Source organism: Palaemon carinicauda, chromosome 18, assembly GCF_036898095.1.
Source record: "Palaemon carinicauda isolate YSFRI2023 chromosome 18, ASM3689809v2, whole genome shotgun sequence".
Lineage (NCBI taxonomy): Eukaryota > Metazoa > Arthropoda > Malacostraca > Decapoda > Palaemonidae > Palaemon > Palaemon carinicauda.
Window position 1 is genome coordinate 50572092 of NC_090742.1, and position 18191 is coordinate 50590282.

At 44.3% G+C, this 18191-nt stretch overlaps 1 protein-coding gene across 1 annotated transcript; it reads left to right on the forward strand.

The window, feature by feature from the left end:
• Positions 1-215: 215 nt before the first annotated feature.
• On the forward strand, positions 216-2612 carry LOC137657290 (uncharacterized). The gene is made up of 2 exons (XM_068391626.1): positions 216-318; positions 2281-2612. The coding sequence occupies exons 1-2, from the start codon at positions 216-218 to the stop codon at positions 2610-2612; spliced, it is 435 nt and encodes a 144-aa protein (XP_068247727.1).
• Positions 2613-18191: the final 15579 nt, after the last annotated feature.

Genomic DNA, 18191 nt, shown 5'->3' on the forward strand with positions numbered 1-18191 from the left:
TAAAAATTTTCAATCGGAAGTAATTTCCTACTCAAACACCATCGTCATGTTTACGAGGAAGGCTATCTTTGAAAGCTGGGAGTGAGGAGGCAAGAGAGGTGTGGCGGTTCCGGTGTGGCCACCCAACATTTTGTCGCTGGCCTGCCGCCTGAATTATACCGCTACCGCGCCGCTCATCACGCTTGGTCTGGCTGAGCCCTATGATTTCTTGGGACATGGATTCAAAGGAAATCAAGAAAGAGCAAGAAGAGGATCCAAGCTTAAGATCTCTGCGAGATGATGCAAGAACTGGTAAAGCTATTACTAGAGATGGAAAAGGTAAGGCAGTTTTGGAGAAAGGATTGTTGTTCAGAATATATTCAGACCGAGGTATTGAACACAAGCAACTAGTATTACCGTTTAAGCTTCGAGAGGGTGTGATGAGCATGGCATATGAAGGAATACTTGGAGGTCATTTGGGTGCTGAGAAGACCTTAGGTAGAATAAGGCAGGAATTTTACTGGCCAGGTATTGGGGCAGCAGTAGAGAGATTCTGTCAGTCATGTGACATTTGTCAGAAAATTTATCCTAGAGGAAAAGTTGGAAAGGTACCTTTGGGAGAGGTACCGCTCATTGACACTCCTTTTAAACTTGTTGCTGTTGACTTGATAGGACCTATTTTGCCAAGAAGTAGTTCTGGTAACACATATATCCTGACCATGGTTGATTATGCAACCAGATACCCTGAAGCCATAGCCTTACCATCTATCGAAACTGAGCGTGTAGCTGATGCCTTGTTGAGTTTCTTTTCCAGAGTCGGGATTCCTGAAGAAATGGTGACTGATAGAGGTAGTCAATTTACATCGCAGATGATGGACGAAGTTAGGGGTCTTTTGTCAATCAAGCATCTTCCTACGACCCCTTATCATGCCATGGTGAATGGTCTAGTTGAAAATTTCAATGGAATGTTGAAATCTACGATTAAAAACATGTGTGCTGAACAACCTACTACTTGGGATAGATACCTGCCGGCAGTTCTCTTTGTATACCGAGAGTCTCCACAAGCAAGCATGGGGTTTTCCCCTTTTGAATTACTATATGGGAGAACGGTGCGTGGCCCTTTAGCTATTCTGAGAGATTTGTGGGATAAGGAGAGAAATGAGGAAGAGGTAAGAACTACTTAAGATTGTGTATTCAACCTCCAAGAAAGATTAGAAGAAACTTGTAAGTTGGCCCAAGAGGAATTGAAGAAGTCGCAAGGTAAATATAAATTCTTTTATAATAAAAAGGCTAAAAATAGAACATTTAAAATTGGCAGTGAAGTTCTCTTACTATTACCCAAGGCTAATAATAAATTGTTACTTCAGTGGAAGGGTCCTTTTCCTGTTGTTGGTGTGAGGGGGAAGATGGATTATGAAATTCAAATAAATGGGAAAAGGAAACTTTATCATGCTAACTTGCTTAAAGCTTACATTCCTAGGAATAAAAGTTCTGTAGAAGTTCGAGAAAGTGGAGGTACAACTGCAGTGGTCGAGGAGGATCCACCGGAGGATTTCTCACCCCTACTAGTGCCTGATACTGGACTTTCCCCTACTTGGGAACAAACCAATCTGAATAAGGAATTACAGGAAAATCAAAAACAGAATCTGGAGGCTCTCCTTAGCCGCTACAGAGAGGTAATGTCGGACATTCCCCGGCGCACTCACATGATCAAACACCAAATCAGGTTGGTTAGAGAAGAAATTGTTAAAGTAAAACCCTACAAAATTCCCTATGCTTTATACAGAGATGTGAATTCAGAAATAGAATCTATGAAAGCTTTGGATGTTTTTTAGCCTTCAAGTTCTCCATATTAAGCCCCTATGGTAGTGGTTTCGAAACCTGATAACTCAAAGCGAATTTGTCTAGATTTTAGAAGACTGAACGCCTTAACTATTTTTGATAGTGAACTTATGTGTGACCCAGAGCAGATATTTGCCAGCTTAATTGGAAGTATATACTTCTCTAAGATGGATTTATCCTGCTGATATTGGCAAATTCCTCTGGATGAGGATAGTAAACAGTATACTGCATTTCAAACAGATTTAGGACTATACCAGTTTAAAGTGCTCCCATTTGGACTTGTGAATGCCCAGCCACTTTCATTAAGATGATGAGAAGTTTATTTGCAGGTTTAGAGGTTCATTCAAAAACTTGGGATGAGCATTTGTATCTTTTGGAAGAAGTTTTGAGTAGACTAAAAAAAATCTGGACTAACAGCTAAACCTAGGCATACTAAATGTTTCTTTGGCATGTATTCAGTTGAATATTTGGGACATGTTGTAGGCGAGAATAAAATGTGGCCTAATAAAGATAAAGTGGAGAAAATAGTTGGTGCAAAACATCCGAGGACCAAGAAGGAATTTTGGGGATTATGCGGTTATTATCGCAAATTCATTCCAAATTACTCTACCATCGTGTCCTGTCTTACAGATCTCACCAAGAAAAATCAGCCTAATGACATTTTGTGGAAGGAAATGCATGACCGGGCGTTTGTTGCTCTTAAGAACAAAATTGCTGCCGAGCCTATTCCTTTACTTCAGATTTGCAGGCTGAATTCGTATTATGTACAGATGCTTCGAACGTTGGATTGAGTGCCATACTTCTGCAAGAAGTTGATGGAGTGAAGCGTCCGGTTGCATATGAAAGTATAAAATTGCTACCGAGGGAAACTAAGTATGCTGCAGTGGAGAAGGAGTGCCTTGCCATAGTCTGGGGGATTCAGAAGTTTGCAGTCTATTTGTATGGAAGATCCTTCATTCTGGAGACTGATCACAAGCCCTTGCCTTATCTTCAGACTGCTCAAAAATCAAATCCAAAATTAATGAGGTGGTCATTAAGTCTACAACCATATCACTTCAATATAAGTCTGTCTGTCTGTCTCAGATTGCCTTACCATTGTGTAAGACATGGGCTCTTGTCGTAGGCACCCCGTAAACAATATGAGTTATAAAGGGCTCAGAGAATGTTGGAGCTGATTATTTGAGCAGATGTGAAACTGATAAATAAGTTAAGTACAGAAAATTGTTATTTTCTTTTTTTAAGGGGGCATGTATTGTCACCGTGTGTTCATATATTTGCTTAGTATTTAGGTTGTTACTATATTTACATCATAATAAGTAAATTTATATGTCTATAGGTATTTCCGAGTTAAAGCCGAGTTAAAGACCCAACTGTAATTACCAACAAATTCTTGTTACCGTAATGAAGATTGGTTGTGACATCTTGTTTTAGACAGTTGTTTAGTTACTGTTTCTCTTTCGCTCAAAATCTATTTTTGGATGAGATAGCCATGTTGTCCTGATGGAAGGTTCCTATAAGTAGCTTCCTAGGGTATATTTGACTACAGTGATATTCCCAGATAATTTACCTTTAGGTCTCCAGAATTTTAACTCCTGGCACGAATATCCTTAAAATTTCTCTTAAGGATATCGCATAATATCAGGGGACGTATATCTTGATACGACACAGCAATCTTCACCCCGAATAGCGTTTTCCCTTCGAAGGGGAAAGTGGCAAAATAAAAGGAGTGCCGTTATAGGGGTACCCTTCCTCCGTTACTATTTTGAGTATCCAGATGGCACTGTACGTCGCCGCCATGTTTATTCCTTGTAACGTTGAGCAAGGTGCTACAGATATAGTAGTTTCGGGAGAGATCCTGTCAAGGCCTTTTCTTATAGAAAAGGAGGGCGGGTCCATCAGGACGACATGGCTATCTCACCCAAAAATAGATTTTTCGCTTCGCTCAAAATCCATTTTTGGGGCTCAGGCCATGTCTTCCTGATGGAAGGTTACCAGAGCCTTATTTAGGAAGTACTGTATGTGTGGATTTTCCAAATGGGCCTTAACCTCAGGACAATTTTTCCTTGGTCATCCAGACCATAGAGACATGACGTTACCGTTATACGTCATTACTGCTAATCATAAACCATGTTAGTGCTTCCTGCCCCCTGCAGGGAAGAGTCATACTAGACTTAGGAAAGAGTCTCAAGGTTGGCATATACCATATGAACAAACATAGCATCAATAGCATACAGGTCTCCCTGTATGCGAAGCCAGGTAAAGTTTGTACTTGAATAAGAACATCCAGAGCATACAGGTCTTGCCGTATGCATAGCCAGATAAGGTTTGTACTAGTGTAAGAACAAAGATTTGTATATACCATATGCGTAGCCAGGTAAATTTTGACTCATATAGGACAAAGGTATTAACTATATAACCTGTTCATATATACATATGCAGATTATTAAAGGAAAATAATACTCAAGCATATCTTTATTGAAATGAAATTTGGGGTGAAATAAGATGCAAATACCCATCAAGTATTTATTGGCAATAAATAACCAGCAAATCAACATACATAATGTTAATAAATGTAATAAGAAACATGTATATTACAATCAAGATCAGAAAATGTTTATTTCACCTGAAAGGGAAAATATTAGTGCCACAAAAACTGAAAATTTATTAAATTTTCTAATATGCATTTCTGTGATAATGATTCTTTTCACACGGTGTAAGAACACATGGCACAAGTGTTATCTCTGTTTCTTCACCTTTAATAACTTGAACAGTCCATAGTGCCACCTTGGTGACACTTATCTTCAAGTATTGCACTGTGAAGTGTCAACACCTTCACCCATACTTTGACAGTCCCAATCAATTCACTGTTCCTCGCAGCGCTAGACGACAGGTTTCAGGACACTACCTGCCGCCACCACAAATCGTTTCAACTCTTGCACTTGCTTCGCATAGTGTTTATAAAACACTCTAGATGACTTCCATCCAGTATATGAGCGAAGACGCTCTAAGTCTATGTATTGGAAAAAATTTAATGACGAAGCAATTTTTTCTCGGATCATGACCTGCGGGTGTACTGTCAGGATCCGCTCTGCGAATAAAATAGGTGATCTTCGCCCTTAGTTGTTTTAGGGATAGGTTTGACCCCGATGTTTCTCCTTTAAAGAGCTGTCTTCCCCTGAAGTCTGAAGTTCTATGAAGATAGACCTTTAGACACTCCACTGGACACAACGAGACATCTTCCTTCAGAGGGCAGATTCTCCAGGGACCCCACCTTTTGGTAGGTAGCTCGTTCTTGGTTAGAAATGTTGGGTCAGGAAAGAGATTCAGTTCTCCCACTTCTGTGAACTGAATATGGCCCTAATCTCTGGAAAGGGCCACTATTTCACTAACTCTGGCCCCCGAGGCTAGAGCAAACAAGAATGACTTTCTGGGTTAAGTCTTTTAGAGAGCAATCCTCATTGTTCAGTGTTGAAGCATAGTGTAGGACCTTATTCAAGGACTATGAAATGGGCTTCGGAGGTGCTGCAAGCCTAAGTCTAGCGCAAGCCTAAGGGATCTTGTTAAAGATTTCGTTTGACAAGTCTACTTGGAAGGCATATAGCAGAGGTCTAGTCAAGGCTGATTTACACGTTGTTATTGTATTGGCTGCTAAACCTTGTTTATAAAGGTGGATAAAGAAGGCTAAACAAAAATCTGTGGAGATTTCCTTTGCTCTTTTTGACTTGATGAAAGCAACCCACTTCTTCCAAGATTACTCATATTGTCTTCTAGTAGACTTGAATTTGTATTCTTTTAAGAAGTCTATACTGTCTCTCGAGATCCCAAACCTTTTCTTTACTGCTAAGGAGAGAAAATCATGAGATGAAGGTTTTGGGTTTTCTGTGATCAAGCGAAGACAGTCGACTTCTGTACTTGTTGAGTCAGTACTGGGTCTGGCAGAGGGACCAGCCTCGGCTTCAGTTCCAATACTAGAAGGAACCAATTGTTCTTTGGCCACTTGGGACCCACTAGAGCTGCCGTTCCCTGAAAGGATCTCAACTTGTTGTGGACCTTCATTAAGAGGTTGGTTGGAGGAACAGGTAAATCCAGTTCCATCTGTTCCAGTCGAGGGACATGGCATCCACCGCTTCCGCTAGAGGGTCCTTGTAAGGGGCCACATAACGAGGTAGTTTCTTGTTGTCACACGTCGCGAAGAGGTCGATCTGCAGTTCTGGGACTTGGCGCAAGATGAAGGAGAACGATCCTGCGTCTAGGGACCATTCTGACTCTATCAGCGTGAGCCTGGATAGAGCATCCGCTGTCACTTTGCGGAACCCTTGAAGGTGAACTGCTGATAAATGCCATATTTTCTTTTCCGCAAGACAGAAGATGGCCAACATCACTTGGTTGATTTGGGGTGATTTCGAACCTTGACGATTCAAACATCTCACTATCACCTCGCTGTCCAGGATCAGTCTTATGTGGACTGAATGGTGAGGGGATAGTTTCTTCAACGTGAGAAAGACTGCCATGGCTTCCAGAATGTTGATGTGAAAGGTCTTCAATAGAGAAGACCAAATTCCTTAGACTTTCTGTTGGTGGGAGTGACCTCCCCATCCTTCCTTTGATGCGTCCATATGGATGATGACTGAAGGTAGAGGTGGTTGCAAGGCACGGACCTCTTCAGGTTCTTGGCCTTCGACCATGGCTTGAGAAGTGATCGTAGTCGAGTCGGTATTGGTTTCTTAGAGCTCTTCGAGCGTTTGATACGAAACTTCTCCAGACTCCTGATGCATCTTTTAGCTGTGCTCTTAGCACCGGGTCTGTCACTGATGCAAACTGAAGAGAACCCACTACTCTCTCCTGTTGGCGTAATGATATCCTGTCGGATTTCAGTAGTCTCTTGACAGATCCCGCTATCTCTCTCCTCTTCCCTGGGGAATGGAGAGACGGTGTGATTTTAAGTTCCAATGTATTCCTAACCCTTGAAACTCCTGAGCTGGAGATAATCGAGACTTCTTGACGTTGATCTTGAATTCCAGATGTTCCAGGAACTGGATCACTTTCTTGGATGCTTGCATGCACTCTGTCTCTGATGCTGCCCACACCAGCCAATCGTCCAGGTAGGCTACCACCTGGACACCTTCTAGGCGTAGTTGTTGAACGACTGCATCTGTAAGCTTTGTAAAAATCCTTGGGGCTATGTTCAGTCCGAAGGGCATGGCTCTGAAGACATATTTCTTCTTCTGTAGCTTGAATCCTAGGTAGGAGGAGAGTGGGCGATTGATTGGAATATGCCAATAGGCATCTGCTATGTCTATTGAAACTGTGTGCGCCCTTTTTGGCAGCAGGGTCCTTATGTGTTGAAGGGTTAACATCGTGAACTTGTAGTTTTCTATGAACTTGTTGAGTGGCAACAAGTCCAGAATGACTCCTTCTTGGGAACACAAAACAACCTTCCTTGGAATTAGATGGACTTTGCCCTCCTTATCACCCGTTTGCTCAAGAGTTCTCGGGTGTATTCTTTCAGGACGGGGGTGGAGTGTTGGAAGAATTGAGGATATGATGGTGGAGCTGTCCTCCAGCTCCAACCTATTCCGTTCTTGATTAGGCTGTGGGCCAAGGAATCGAAGGTCCAGCGATCCTGAAATTTTTGGAGTCTTCCTCCTACCGGAAGCATCTCATTGCTTTGACTGTTCGGAGGACTTGCCTCCTTGACCGCGTCCTCCCTTACCCCCTCTTCCTCTTAGAGGGCATCTAGAGGAGCCCCTTTTTGACCCTCTACCTTTAGGGCGAAAGGTAGTGGTCTGCCTCTCATAAGCAGGAGTAAAAGCTGGTGACTGTGCAACCATCTGCTGAGGCACCATCTGGTAGGTAGGCTGGGGTTGTGCCACCATCTGGGGCACCGCGGTCATAGGAACTACGAGAAGTTGTTGTTGTTGCTGTTTTCTGACAGGGCGAGAGGGCAACCTAGGTCTCTTCGTCTTCCTCTTTGGTTGGGGACCCTCATCCGGGGAAGACTTCCTCTTTGCCGACATGCCCCATTTTTGGAGAAGATTCCTGTTCTCCGTGGCGGCCTTGTCCACTACTTCTTTGGCCACTTCACTCGAGAAGAGGCCTTTTCCCTGAATATTGGAAGTTATCAGCTTCCTAGGTTCGTGTTTTACTGCAGCCGAAGCAAACACGAACTCCCTACATGCGTGTCTGGCCCTAACAAAGCCATATACAGTAGGTCTTTGACCAGTGTTACCAAATGTGATTTGGCCACAACCATGTAAATATCTGGGGATCTGTTGTCACTTGCCATTGCCTCCAAGGTAATCTGGAGGGACAGAGATGCGGCAAGTCTCTCCTTTGTCTTTTGCTCTCTACGCAGAGAAAGTCGGACAGCTTAGGGAGGTTCTCGCTGAACTGGCATCCAGCAATATCCACCTCCAACTTCCCCACTGAGAAGGTAAGGTGTATTTCCTTCCAGTCCTTGTTGTCCGTAGGCAGAGCTAGGGATAAGGGTCTACACTCCTCGAGTGTAGGGCAAGGTTTTCCTGTGTCCACTGCCTTCATTACCGCCTTAAACCCTTTTTCCGTAAAGGGAAAAGCTAGTTTAGCTGAAGCAACAAAAGAGGGGTGTTTCTTGTTAAGGGCTGGCACTTTTGAATTAGTGAAGCCCCTATCTTTCAGACTACTTGCCAACAGAGCCTGAGCTTTATCATGGTCAAGAACTATGACCTCTTTTGGTTCTGTCTCCTCCTTGGACACAGGTTCTGCCTTCAAGCGGACGAAGCAGTCTAGATAAGACTGAAAGCTTGGCCAAAAGTCAACATCCTCAATGAGGACAGCCCCCAGCTTTTCTGAAATGAAGATCTTCCCATTAGTAATTGGCATGTACTCTGCATGCCTCCAAGGGTTCACCTCGGAGCAAGAAGGAAGATCTTTCACATTGAGTCTCTTCTGAGACCCGCGAGACGTTGCGAGATGGTCCATCCTTCTCCTTAGTTCAGTGTCCCTTTCTTCGTTCTGCTTACGAAGACTCTCCATCATAGACATGAGACTGTCCAAAGATTTCTTCATGTCATCTGTCATCCGATGGAGGAGCAGAAGACATAGAGGGTACTGGTTCTGGAGCCGGAACTGACGAAACAGACTCCGATTCGACGTCATCCTCTTCAGTCTCGGGAGCCAGGGTAGACTCCTGTTCTAGAACCTCTGCAAGGAGGTCTTTCTCGGTGTCCTCAGACACCTCCGACATCCTCTCATCTAAGTGGATGTCCTTCATCGCGTCCGAGACATCCGTATCTACGGAAATCTGAACAGAAGGGATCTCAGGCTGAGGCTGTGGTATAACGGCATCCGCAGCTGCCTTAGGGAACAGATAGGCACCTATCCTTTCATTCGGAAGGTAAGGCCCCGTGGCATTTTTCTGAAAGCCACGAACCCATCTGCGCAGCTTACTCCGTGCTGCATCCCTTGACCGCTGACTTGGGGTCATGAAAAGCCTCAGTAACCAAGGCTTTGCACACATTGCAGTCTTGGGGGTCCCAGTATTTCAGAGGTCCCTTGGAGATGGAGCAGAGAGAGTGAGCCCTGCACTCTACATGGCCGCAGAAGTCCTTGCTCCTCACATTGCAAAAGACTCTCAGGCACTTAGGGTCGTCCTCCTGTAAAGAGAGGAAAACTAAATAAGTATGCGGTAGTTCATCTCAACTGATAAACTATATAAATATTATTATTAATATTTTTGCATATTTACTGCATATAGCTTAGGATAGGCAAGCTAGAAAAGAATTAGGAAAGACATATACTTGTGTTTCCTGTCCAGCCAATTGCTGCGACCTCCCCCAAAATTAAAACCTAGAGTTTTCCTATTCAGGAAACCCAATGGAAGAGTTCTAACCTGTAAGGATAGGTAAGTGTAACTTAATACTGACTTTCCAAAGGTTTTAATAATGAGGGTAAATTGTAACTGATCATCTATCAGTATGTGGAAAGAAATCTTTTCTTTCTATATGTAATAGGTCTCAACAATAGACTGTGCATGGATACACAGGGTATGTTGGAAAATAACTACTGTATAATTTTATACTATAGTTTTCTGTCTGCAGTATGATCTATACTGCAAATATACTGGATACAGTATAATCATATACTGTAGTTTTAGCCGGCATGTTGCCGGCAAGGCTAGTACCTGGCGGCACAGTCCAGCCAGTGTCTTGCCGGCTGGGGTAGTAGCCGGCAGCATCAACCCGGCCAGCACCCACTAGCCAAGTTAATCCTTCCGGATGCCGGCGCACTGGTCCAGCCTGCGCCTTGCGGACTGGGGTAGTGGCCGGCAGCATCAACCCGGCCGACCGACAACTGCCGGCTAGGTTAGTATCCGGCGGCACTAGCCGATACAGAGAGCGAAAGCAAGGAGTGAAGGGTTCCTTATTAAAAGTGTATTAACAGTAAATAAGGGTGTAAGTACTCAGTCTTACTACCATCCTCCAGAATGAGGGTTCAAATGGAAGGGGAGAATGTATCATTCAGGCTTCCACCCAAACACAAACCATTGCCGGTCTCTGCCGGCCACTGGTAAGTGGATGGCAGTCCAAGAGAGGACTGAAGAACACTCTACAGTATAGGGGTCTCCCACCGGCCGCTGGCCCAGCCGGCACAGCTTTCCCCGGAGCCTTGCGTCCATAAGGGAAGGCTGAGAGACTAAGCCACTGCATGTAGGAGCCCCGGCCGGCCCCACAACCTGCCGGCAAGCGGTGAGATTGTAGGACGACAGCCAAAGGGTTGTGATGGCTAGGCCATCACTAAAGGACAGAGGGGGAGAGGGAAAAGGGTCTTGTATGAGGTGTGGAAGGAGCCGGAAGGATTGCCAGTCCTACCACACCCTTAAGAAACTGTTTCAGTATCGGCGCCATCCTAGGCGGCAGGAGAATATTTATTCTCCAGCCTAGGGTCTGCCAATACAGTTAATGGGACGGTGGCAAACTTGCCGCATCCTATCAACAAGGGAGAAACAGAGTTCCAGTGCCGGCGCCATCCTAGGCGGCAGAAGAATGTCTATTCTTCAGCCTAGGGTCTGCGAGCACAGGACTACATCTACTAGACCGCAGGGAGAAGGTGGCGGCATCATATCACCACTTCAGGTGCGGCCTAGGGAGGTCTAGCCTCCTATGCTGGCCGCCTAGCCTGGCAGGGGAATGACTATTCACTCTGCCGGCCAGCTGTCGGCAAAAGACCATATACTCTGAGGTTCTGACCGAAACCCAAAGCCTGCTATCTGCAGGCCAAGGGAGGAGACAGAAAACCCTAGCCTAGTCATGCCTGAGTGTCTACTTCAGGCAAGACCAACTAGGGTTGTAGCCTAAGGCTACGCTCAGAGGGAAGGAGGGATTACCCTTAATTCTCCACTGGAGATGAGTATCGATTTATATAATAATTATAGGAGATATCTATCTCCGCCTGAATTGATAAAACGATACACGAGGGTAACCGGGGAACATGTATGAAAGTATACTAAAGCCACTAGACTAGTAGCCTAGTAGCGGGTGAGAATCGACTACCTTAATCGCCGAAACTCTCGTATACGATCTCAGAAGAAGAATATATATATATATATGCAATCAATGTATCTTACGAGTATAAATTGCCTAAATAGCTTCATTTAAATGTTATTACACTAGGAATGTCTATTATATCATGCTTGAGAGTAAACTAAAACGCATAAGCTAGGAAGCCTAGCGCAAGCAAGGTTCGGTTACCTAAATCGCCGAAACTATCAAGAATACAATCGGCATAATATAATTAACTCCTAGCAATGAAGACTGAATAACTTCAATATTTTGAAGCTATTAATACCGGGAAAGTCGTTCAGGCTAACTAAATAACTCATGCGTAATGAACAACAGCGCCCATGACGCCTTCGGTTCAGGCAAAGCTCTCTCACTTAAATCAACCTAATTTCACTGTGAGGCAAGAGCTAAAATTTATACAATGTAAAGATCAAATACTCAACTTTCCAGAGGCAGAAGAGGCTGGAGATTGCATGGTAAATCCAAAAAGTAAAGCGTACACAAAAGAGCAATAGGGAAAATCACCCAGCTGTAGCGCTACACTTACAGTATAGGAATAAACATGGCGGGGACGTACAGCGCCATCTGGATACTCAAAATAGTAACGGAGGAAGGGTACCTTGATAACGGCTCTCCTTTTATTTTGCCAGTTTCCCCTTCGAAGGGAAAACGCTATTCGGGGTGAAGATTGCTATGTGTCGTATCAAGATGTATGTCCCCTGATATTATGCAATATCCTTAAGAGAAATTTTAAGGATATTCGTGCCAGGAGTTGGAATTCTGGAGACCTAAAGGTAAATTCTTTGGGAATATCACTGTAGTCAAATATACCCTAGGAAGCTACTTATAGGAACCTTCCATCAGGACGACATGGCCTGAGCCCAAAAATGGGGATCAGCAAAAATAACTCTACAGTGCATTCGTGGTGCTGTTGTACGGAAGAGGTCGAGATCCCTGCCACCTTGGATTTTATACATCAGCCCTACTTGAAAGTGCTCTATGCCGATGTTGGTTGTTTACCGTCACCGAAGTATTGGTGCTTGGTGTTTAGTGGTAAATGTTACGGTAATCGCAAAATGTGCACTGGTCGCTATGATCGAGAGAGAGAGAGAGAGAGAGAGAGAGAGAGAGAGTGTTTATTGGCCAGTCAAAGTCACGAAAGCATGTTTGAGGGTTGTGACCTTATGCACAAGGGATAAGTGACCGACCGCACGGCAGTATCCGCGAGTGTACTCGGTATCTTTTCCCAGTAATTTGATTATTATTAAATAAGATACCTATTGCTTATATATATATATATATATATATATATATATATATATATAATATATATATATATATATATATACTGTATATACATATATATATATATATATATATATATATATATATATATATATGTATGTATATATATATATATGTATATATATATATATATATATATATATATATATATATATATATATATATATATATATATATATATATATATATATATATATATATATATATATATATATATATATATATATATATATATATATATATATATATATATATATATATATATATATATATATATGTAAAATCAGATTGTAATCATTTTTATATTTGTTACGTACGTTATTATTGATGAAATGAACACCGTTCTTATTTATTGATATTTGTTTGACATTTATTATACTCTCGTGACAATTCCATATTATTCACTTTTACTATCAATTAAATGTTATATATATTTTTGCTAATGTTATAACTAAAACTTTAAAAAAAAACTCGTATACTTGTTTATCACCACTTCATCTACAACATTTAAAAGACTAAAAGAACCTTCAAGTGCTATTGCATAGCTTGTGTTTGATATATATTATTTAGTGAATAGTACTCGTGACAGTTACTGCAATGTAATTGTTCAGTGGCTACTTACCTCTTGGTAAAGGTAGAAGAGATTCTTTATTATTATTGTTATTATTATTATTATTATTATTATTATTAGGTGGAATACCCTGATTCGGAGACCGAGGTCGCTCCTGCTCCCCCAGCAACTCCTGCACCGTCCGAGGAACCTGTTCCTTCGACTTCTGCCACCCCGGACCCTCTTCCATCGGCCACTTGAGAGGTCTTCAAAATGCTTGAAGCCCTCATGGACAAGAAGCTGTGCGAGACTCAGGAGCAATTCCGGACGACTCTCGTCGGCTTCAAACAACCGAAAAAGATTTCGGTTAAGGACCTCCCCACCTGCTCGGAAGCTAACCCATGGAGATACGCCGAGCATATGCCAATTACAACTGGCAAGATTTATATCAGTGAAAGGTTGGCTCTATTTTGTTGGAAAAAGTGGAGTTTTTCCCAAATTTCGAGGCTTATCCGGACTGTTACGTCCGGCTCAGGTCCGAACCAGCCTCAAAGGAAGAGACCGAACCAAAAGAAGTAATTGTGTTCGATCTCGCGAAGACCCAAGCTATGTTAGCTCAGGCAGTGAAGAGTCGGGGTTTCACTAACTCCAAGATTCCGGCGCTTAGTAAGAAGCATCCAACCTTCGTTGCGCCAAATACTGCGACCTTCCCCTTCATCGAAAAGGCCTTCACAGCGGTCATAAAGGCAGTGGAGGAAGGGAAACCTTGTCCTGCACTGGAGGAGTGCAAACCCTTCTCCATTACTCTTCCCCCCGATGATAGGCACTGGAAAGACATCCAGTCGACCTTCACGTTAGGAAAACTGGAACCTGATGTGGCCGGTCGTCAATTCAATGAGGACCTCCCAAGGCTGAACGATCACCTCCTTCGTAGGGAACAGGATACGAAGGAGAGACTCGCCGCTTCGCTGTCCCATCAGGTAGAGCTCGAACTCATGGCCGGTGATACCAGAGTCCCGGACTTTTACATGGTCCTCGCTAAGTCGCACCTGGCGACCGTAACCAAGGACCTATATAGCTTCGCTAGGGCTCGCAGAGCCTGTCGAGAATTTGTGTTCGCCAGCGCAACGGTGAAAACACGAACCCCGGAGACTGATTTCCTCCAATATCTGGGGCAAGCATCTCTTCCCGTCTACCTTGGTGAAAGAGATAGTGGACAAAGCTGCCACGGAGAATAGGATCCTTCTCCATAAGTGGGGCATGTCCCGAAAGAGGAAGTCCTCTCAAGATGATGGCCCTCAGCCTACTAGGAAATCCTCGAAGCCAAAACCCCCATCAACGTCAACCGAGACGACAGTTTCCAGGTCCCGCTACTCCCCAAGTGGCTACGCAGCCGCAACAGACCTTTCAGTTGGTCCCCCAGCCGGTGGTGTCGCAGTCGCCGGTCTTCACCCTTTTCTACGAGCAACACTCGACTACCTTTCGTCCCAGAGGTAGGGGCTCAGGCAGAGGTTCCGGCAGAGATTCTTCTCGCCGTCCCTCCAGAGGCAGAGGAGGAAGGGGAGCTAGCGGCCGAGGTGGCAAACCCTCGGGACACCAGAAGCAATGAAGTGCTTCCGGTGGGAGGAAGACTCCGCCAATTCCAGGATCGTTGGACCTTCGATCCCTGGGCACACAGCATCGTCAAGAAGGGACTGGGCTAGAACTGGACTCAACCACCCCCATCCTTCCAGCAATTCTTCCAACAGTCAACCCCCCTCCTGGAAGAATATGTCCTGGAACTCTTGATCAAGAAGGTGATCAGGAGGGTAAAGTCAACCAGGTTCCAAGGGAGACTCTTTTGTGTTCCCAAGAAAGACTCAGACAAACTCAGAGTCATTCTAGACCTATCCCATCTCAACAAGTTCATTGCGAACAACAAATTCAAGATGCTGACTCTGCAACAAATAAGGACCCTTCTGCCTCAAAGGGCCTACACGGTCTCCATAGGCCTGGCGGATGCCTACTGGCACATCCCAATGAATCATTACGTTTCCTCCTACCTAGGATTTCGACTCCAAAGGAAAAGTTACGCCTTCAGGGCCATGCCCTTCGGGCTCAACGTGGCTCCACGGATCTTCACCAAGCTGGCAGACGCAATCCTCCAACAGCTATGTCTTCAGGGCCTCCAAGTGATGGCCTACCTAGACGACTGGCTAGTCTGGTCGACATCGCCCGAAGATTGTGTGAGAGCCTGCAACAAAGTCACCCAGTTCCTAGAGCATCTTGGCTTCAAGATAAACGCCGAGAAATCTCGCCTCTCTCCAGCTCAGAAGTTCCAATGGTCGGGAATCCATTGGGATCTTCAGTCACACCACCTTTCCATTCCACAGAAGAAAAGGAAGGAAATAGCAGGGTCTGTCAGAAGGCTTCTAAAATCCAAACGCATCTCAAGATGACAGCAGGAACAAGTCCTCGGCTCTCTACAGTTCGCCTCTGTGACAAACCCAGTGCTTCGCGCACAGCTAAAGGATGCCGTGGGTGTCTGGAGACGTTTCGCATCCATCGCTTGAAGAGACCTCAAGAGACGGATTCCAAACAGACTTCGATTACTCTTAAAGCCGTGGTCAGAAGCAAAGGCCCTGAAAAGGTCCATTCCTCTTCAACATCCGCCTCCATCGATCAACATCCACACAGACGCTTCACTGGAGGGTTGGGGAGGTCACTCCCACCAACAACAGGTTCAAGGAACATGGTCTCCCCTATTCAAGACGTTTCACATCAACATCTTGGAGGCCATGGCAGTTCTTCTCCCCCTGAAGAAACTCTCCCCGCCTCCCTCGATCCACATTCGTCTGACTTTGGACAACTCGGTGGTAGTCAGATGTCTCAATCGTCAGGGCTCGAGATCGCCCCAGATAAATCAGGTACTTCTTCCGATCTTTCGTTTGGCAGAAAGGAAGAAATGGCACCTATCTGCAGTTCACCTACAAGGATTCCGCAACGTGACGGCGGACGCTCTATCGAGGACAAGCCCAATAGAGTCGGAATGGTCTCTAGACGCAAGGTCATTCTCCTTCATCTCTCACCAAGTCCCGGAACTTCAAATCGATCTCTTCGCGACGAGCGACAACAATCAACTTCCTCGATATGTGGCCCCGTACGAGGACCCCAAGGCAGAAGCAGTGGATGCCATGAAACTGGATTGGAACAGATGGTCCAGGATATACCTGTTCCCCCCTCCCAAACTTCTGCTGAAAGTCCTCTCCAAACTGAGAACCTTCAAAGGGACAGCAGCTCTAGTGGCTCCCAAGTGGCCCCGGAGCAATTGGTACCCCCTGGTCCTGGAGCTGCAGCCCACGCTGATTCCCCTACCGGGTCCAGTTCTCTCTCAACAAGTACAAAAGTCGACTGTCTTCGCTTCATCACTGAAAGTCAGGGACCTTCATCTCATGATTTTCTCTCCTTAGCCGCAAAGAAAAGGTTTGGGATCTCGAAGAAAAGCTTAGACTTCCTCGAGGAGTACAAGACTGAATCTACCAGACAGCAATACAAATCTTCCTGGAGAAAGTGGGTCTCATTCGTCAAGGCAAAAAATCCTACGGAAATCACCATTGATTTTTGTATGTCCTTCTTCATTCACCTTCATGGACAAGGCTTAGCGGCCAACACGATTTCCACCTGCAAATCGGCCTTGACTAGACCACTCCTATACGCCTTCCAGATTGATCTGTCCAGTGATATCTTCAATAAACTGCCAAAGGCATGCGCTAGACTACGCCCAGCACCCCCACCAAAACCTATCTCCTGGTCCCTGGACAAGGTGATCCATTTTGCTTCTAGCCTGGACAACGATTTGTGCCCTCTGAAAGACTTGACTCAAAAAGTTATCTTCCTTTTAGCTCTCGCCTCGGGAGCCCGAGTCAGTGAAATAGTGGCATTATCAAGAGAAGAGGGTCATATTCTGTTCGCAGAGACAGGAGAGCTTACCCTCTTCCCCGATCCGACGTTTCTCACTAAGAATGAACTACCCACCAAGAAATGGGGCCCTTGGAGAATCTGCCCCCTGAAGGAAGATGTCTCTCTATGCCCAGTGGAGAGTCTTAAGGTCTATCTTCAAAGAACTTCAGATTTCGGTGGAGGACAACTCTTCAAAGGAGAAACATCGGGTAGCAACCTGTCACTGAAACAACTAAGAGCGAAAATCACCTACTTCATTCGCAGAGCGGATCCTGACAGTACACCCGCAGGTCACGATCCTAGAAAAGTCGCTTCTTCTCTGAACTTCTTCCAGAGTATGGATTTCGAAAGCCTCAAGAGCTTTACAGGCTGGAAATTATCGCACGTTTTCTTCAAGCACTACGCAAAACAAGTGCACAAAGTTAAGCATTTCGTGGTAGCCGCAGGTAGTGTTATGAAACCTGCTGTTTAACTCTGCATAGAACAGTGAGTTACTTGGGACTTTAACTCTACGGGGGCCTGTGTTGACCCTTTTGTGATACATAGTGATTTAATGGACACTTAGTGTTTCAAATAGACTGTTCTTACCAAGGTGAAATGTCATAGACTTTACATGAGTGCCACATGCCCTAGGGCATGATGTGTTTTCTTTGAATTTTTAAAAAAAGACTGGCGTTCCTCTGGAACTTGTGTTTCTAAAAAGTAAATTTTCTTTTCAGAATCAAAATTAAAGTCTTTATTTTCTATGTATAATATTCTTTTATTATTGTAATTAAACTCTATATTCATTATTGTAATTACTGCCATAATGATCTGCAATCCTAGAAATAAAATGTCTATTTTATTCCATGTGCATCTCTCTTCGCTCCTATTCTTTATCAAGAAATATACGATTGTTATAGTTTCATTTATACTTTTTCCCTGAAGCACGAGAAGAATAACATAAGTAATTATGTTATATGCTCACTCATGCCTTGATAATATTCCTATTAGAATATTAACCTTTGTCCTGTCTCCGAGACCAGATCGATCTCTGC

Excerpts from the sequence above, each read along its gene's own strand:
- LOC137657290 (XM_068391626.1), top strand. The coding sequence starts at position 216 with ATGGATTCAAAGGAAATCAAGAAAGAGCAAGAAGAGGATCCAAGCTTA. Across the intron at positions 319-2,280 it reads TATTACTAGAGATGGAAAAG|TTGAATATTTGGGACATGTT; the intron begins GTAAGGCAGTTT and ends GCATGTATTCAG.